At 36.6% G+C, this 5,373-nt stretch overlaps 1 protein-coding gene across 4 annotated transcripts in view; it reads right to left on the bottom strand.

The window, feature by feature from the left end:
* The window catches only part of Ercc8 (ERCC excision repair 8, CSA ubiquitin ligase complex subunit), a 57,478-nt gene that overhangs the window by 3,537 nt on the left and 48,568 nt on the right, over positions 1 to 5,373 (bottom strand). For 3 of the 4 annotated variants that reach the window (XM_008821543.3, XM_008821552.3, XM_029557951.1), the window contains one exon: positions 5,014 to 5,103. In XM_008821543.3, coding sequence (XP_008819765.1) covers positions 5,014 to 5,103 — 90 coding nt within the window. Of the gene's footprint in view, positions 1 to 5,012; positions 5,104 to 5,373 lie in introns of all 4 variants that reach the window. The other variant, XM_029557948.1, reaches the window with a different exon arrangement.

The raw sequence follows: 5,373 nt of genomic DNA, 5'->3' as shown, positions 1-5,373 counted from the left end.
AGAGTAAAAATAAATCAGTTTATCTGGGCCAACTGTATGGCCTTAAACACCCAAAAGGAAAGTATAACCAAAGATTAAAGGGGCCAATATGCATAGCTAAAGGCTACATAATAAGCAACAATGCCAGATAGGAGATACTTTGAGTTGTTGGCCAGGGTGAACAAAGGGACTCCCAAATAGTAACCCAGCATAGAACTGGGAAAATGAACAGCAGACCCCAATCTTATCCAAAGAATCCTATTTTAAGCTGGGTGTAGTGTAATGTCTATAATCTTAACACTCAGGAGCTCAACAACTTAACTACACCATAGGTTATTCAGTGAAGGCTTAGTCTCAGATGTGTTGCACCTGGGAGTTAGGTGATACCTATTCTCTTCTATCTTTAGAAACTTTTAACTCTGCCTTAGACATCTACCAAAAAAATGTCCTTGGGGGGAGAAAAGCTACACAAAGGCCATGTCTCCTAATTTCACTACAGAAGCCCAATGTACAAGCCATTAAGCATTTAAATTTCATTTGAAAATTCAACAGAAAAACAAATTTGTATTTCATTATAAATTACTTTTGCTATGGTAAGCAAAGAAACAATGAGAGTCATGATATATTTGCATATAACTTTTACTATTTATGGTAGTAAAACACAGATAATATGAATGTATCAAAATATTATTAGTATATTTTACTTCTAAAACAATCACAAATAAAATACCATACTTGTCAAGAGCTACAGAAAAAATACTGCAGGTGGATTTAGTACATATGTATCTGTTGGAAAGCTGTAGTGAAGTGCAACTACCTTCCTCTACTTTTTTTCTAAAGCATTTCCTCTTAGTGGACACCCAGTCACTGTGTAAACACTCTTCTCTACCTTCTTGCTTCATATTCTACTGGCTAATAGCTGTGAATGTTATGGGGGTGATGACGAGTTAAGGGGTGACCCCGTCTATGTCCAAATAATAAGAATAAAACTAAAATTAACATCTATAAGGATACATCTCAGTAAGTTTCAAACATCTGGTATTACTGGCAAGTCTCTAGGTTTTCTGTGTCAGTAAGAGACACAGCTATACAAGAACAAAGTGAAAACAACTATTTACTGTTGGACTGTCAAACTTTTTAAAAAACTGAATCCTGCTTTGTAAAGCCCAAGCTGATTTCACACTTGCAATCCCCCTGTCTCAGTCTCCCAAGTGCTGACATTATAGCAGTGAGTCAGTCACACACTCAGCTTGAAATAGGAGTTTTGATAAAAAGATTTAAACTGTAATGTATCTCTCCTGTAAATCTCTGGCAGCAAAAAGTAATCAGGAGTTATAGATGGACTTGTGTTTATCACAAGCATGTAGACCAAATAGCCAGATTCTTCAGATACAATAAAACAGCCTGACAATAACCGAATTCTTGTTCAAAGACCATAAAACCTGTCACCACCATGCAATGCCCTTTAGTTTCTATATGCAGAATTAAATTGTTCGTTTACTTTTAGTATCAGGGAAAACACTCCTAAGGGATTATGTTTAGCTTCCAAAGGAGACCTAAAAACAACTTTGGTTTGACAATCTGATATGCCAATTAGAAACTATCATAAGCTTGTCCTTGGTAATAAATGGCAGAACAGCCTAATAAAGGGCAGAGCAAGAATTCAACCCAGGTTTACCCAAAACTAAGGAGTGTGTATGTGTATGTATGTGTGTTCTTTGCATTACATTGAGCTACACATGTTGCCTCTTTAGGGAACTCAAGGGAAAACATTTTTGAATATGAGTTAAACTGTAAACATTCATATGTGGAAATGATCTCATCTCAACATGAGATTTACACCATGATCATAGGATTTATATCAACAGCCATCGGGACTTTTAAACTAAAATTCCATGGAATTAAATAAACTTAGCAAGCAAGAACGAGTCCCATCTCAAAGTTAAAAGATGAGGCTTCATAGTTCTAACACTTAAATATGAATATAAAGCTCAACTTGTTTGAGATTTGTGAGGCAGGGTTTCACTGTGTAGCCCAGGTTAGTGTCTAGCTCACAGTCCTCTTACACCAGCCTCTCAAGGGCTGGGGTTATAGGCCTGTGTCAGTATACCTGCTTTCAAAATTGTTTCTGTGTATCTCTATAGCTAACAAAGAAACAGATAAGCTACCAGTCACAAACTCAATTTTCTTTTTTGTCTTTTTGAGAAAGGGTCTCCCTGTAGCGCCAGCTGGGCTGGAACTCATTATGAAGACCAGGCTGGCCTCAAACTCACAGAAATCCACCTGCCTCTGCTTCCCCAGTGCTGGGATTAAAGGTGTGTGCCACCAAGCCTGGCTCAATTTTCTTTTAATATTTTTTTTCCCTGTGCAATTCACAGTAGCTTATCTTTTTATTTATTCTAATTACTTTCACTTGGTAAATGATTGTTATATGCTCCAACATGTTCCACAAGGTTATAACTTTGATTTAATGTATTTAGCAATTCCCAAAGAACAGAATAATTAAGTAAAAATTCAAAACAAATGTGTAACTCATACTATTTAACCACATTAAATTTTAACAGAAAAATATTCAGTCATTCAAAGAGGACGTATGCTAAAACTAATCAAGTCACAATAAACTAAATTAGACATATAATAGTATCTGGAAATATTTATTTGGTTTTGACAAACTGCCTAAATTTATGAATGTGCTTTTTCTTTTTTTCATTTGGACTAGGGCCAAAAGTAATTAACTCATAGGCTTTACATTGGCTGTAGCAGTTGCAAATTCAGGTATAAATGACTTACAACATGAGCCTCCTTTTGTTTTTTTTTAAAAACAGGGTCTCACTATGTAGCTCTGGCTGGCCTGGCACTCACCACACTGGCCCTGAACTCACAGGGATCCACCTGACCCTGCCTCCTGAGTGCTGGAATTAAAGGCATGCACCACCATGCCTGGTCTTTTTAACAAAGGAACTAAGTACAAGAAAAATATTCTTAGAATGACAAGATGATAATTGTTTTATCAGTGATTTTCTTCTATCTCCATTTAAGATGCTTTTAAGATTGCCTTAAGGTGCTTCTAATTACATTATTACCTCCAACCTAAAAAATTATACAAACACTATTTTAAAAAATATTTATTTTATGTGTATGAGTGTTTGCCTGCATGAATTTATGTGCACCATGTGTGTACAATGCCTGGGGAGGCCAGAAGAGGGCACTGGATCTCCTGGAACTGGAGATACAGACAGTGATGAGCCACCATGTAGGTGCTGGGAAGTAAACCTGGGTCTTCCGGAAGATTAGCAAATGCTCTAAACTGCTGAGCTCTCTCTCCAGCCCCAACAAGCATTATTTTATACAAACTTTTTATAACCTAGAGGCTAATATAACTGAGGATGTTTGACACTGCTTGACAAAATCGTTCTTGGAAGAGGTAACACCTCAGACATGTTTTATTAAATAGCAGAATTTACTTTTAAAGGCTATTAAACCTGCCCTTTATCTTCTTTATGTACAGTTAATTTTTTCTGCTTTCACTATCGGGAGACACAGCACTAAAAGATTAATATAGTATTGCTAGACATCCATTTAGAAACACTACCACAATACTGCTTGTTGTAAATTTTCAAATAGAGGAATTTGTGCAGTACTCACTGAACTTCTCAGGCTCTCTATTCTGAATGTCATATTTACCCTCTGAGACAGATACTCTAAGATTGCTGACCCAAGTGTGAACCTATCAAATCTGACACTGTGAACAAAAGACTTTAAAATGTCCTATATAATAATTCAAAAGAGAAGTACAGCACTCTCCTGTCTGTGGTTGCCATGCCATCAAAACTGAGGAACAACCGGGAACTTAGGGCCCTGTGAACCACAGCCACAAGCAAGCACTGGAAGTGCCGAGGAGGCCAGGGTAATGCTGGCAGCATGCTTCACCACAGAATCAACTTCGACAAATATCATCCAGGTTACTTTGGGAAAGCTGCTATGAGGTGTTACCACTTAAAGAGGAACCAGAGCTTCTGCCCAACTGTCAACCTTGATAAACTGTGGACACTGGTCAGTGAGTAGACACAGGTAAATGTTACCTGGAGTAAGACTGGGGCTGGAGCTGCCCCCATCACTGATGTGGTGATCTGGATACTACAGAGTTCTGGAGAAGGGAAAGCTCCCTAGCAGCCTGTCTCTGTGAAAGCCAAATTTCCAACAGAGGAGATGAGGAGAAAAAGGGGTTAGGAACACCAGTGTCTGGTGGCCTGAAGCACATAGGGAGGTTATTAAATGCTAATAGTCTTTAAAAAACAAAGAGGAGGGAACTGGGTTGACTCAGCAGTTAGGAGCACTGGCTGCTCTTACAGAGGACCTAAGTTTGGGTTTAGTTCCCAGCACCCACATGGCACCTAAAAACTGTAACTCCAGTTCCAGGGGCCCCAAAGCCCTCTTCTGGCCTCTGTGGGCTCTGCATGTACATGGTACACTTACATATATGCACACAAAACACTACTCATATACACAAAAACAAATCAATTTTTTAAAAAGAAAGAGATTAACTCCACTTCTAGGAATCTACCCTAAAAATTAATTAGAACTATAAACAGTTTTTGAAAATATATTTACCTTGATGTTGTTTACAGTAATCAACAGAAACAGGTAAATATTTAAACTGTGACATGAATGACAGAATGACTGTATCATTAAAAAATGTTTGTAAATAGTTAATCACATGAAAGAGCTTATTGTATAGTGTCTATGTGAGAAGATTCTAAGTTGCAGATCTATGAATTAACTATTATCTTAAAAATATACACAGAGGGAAAACAAGTAAATAAAACATGCTCCTATCAAAGTTGAAAAATTACGTGTTCTCCTTTTAATATTTTTCTGATTTTTTTCCAGATGTGTGATAGCAAATTATTTGTATAGATAATAGCAAGAACTACTTTAAAAGTCTCTCCCACATAAGTAATATGATAATTATATGGTAACTATACATAATTATAATTTAGAAATCACTGTACCATGTGTACAAATACCATTTACCTCATCATCATCATCATCATCAGGAACTGGTTCATATAAGGATGGTACCCAAGCAAGAATATTGCAGTCTCTGCTACCACTGTAAAGTTCCTGTAACAAAGAAAGCAAAGATTGATTGTTGATAAATTTAAAGTTGGTACCAATGAAAAAAATGAGCTGTATGAATTTCTGAAAAGATTAGACTAATTAGGTTAATTAAATTAGGTTAATTTCTATTAATTCAATTTCTACTCATTAAACAAAATATGATGATGCTCCAGATTTTTAAAAATTTTTACAAAAACTTTATTGAGAATTTCATATATGCATATAAGGTGTTTTGATCAAATCCATGCCCACTCCCTCCCCTCCAACATTCCC

This window comes from Nannospalax galili, unplaced genomic scaffold (genome assembly GCF_000622305.1).
Source record: "Nannospalax galili isolate Female #2095 unplaced genomic scaffold, S.galili_v1.0 scaffold751, whole genome shotgun sequence".
NCBI classification, from domain to species: Eukaryota; Metazoa; Chordata; class Mammalia; order Rodentia; family Spalacidae; genus Nannospalax; species Nannospalax galili.
This window is presented reverse-complemented; position numbering and strand designations above follow the sequence as displayed.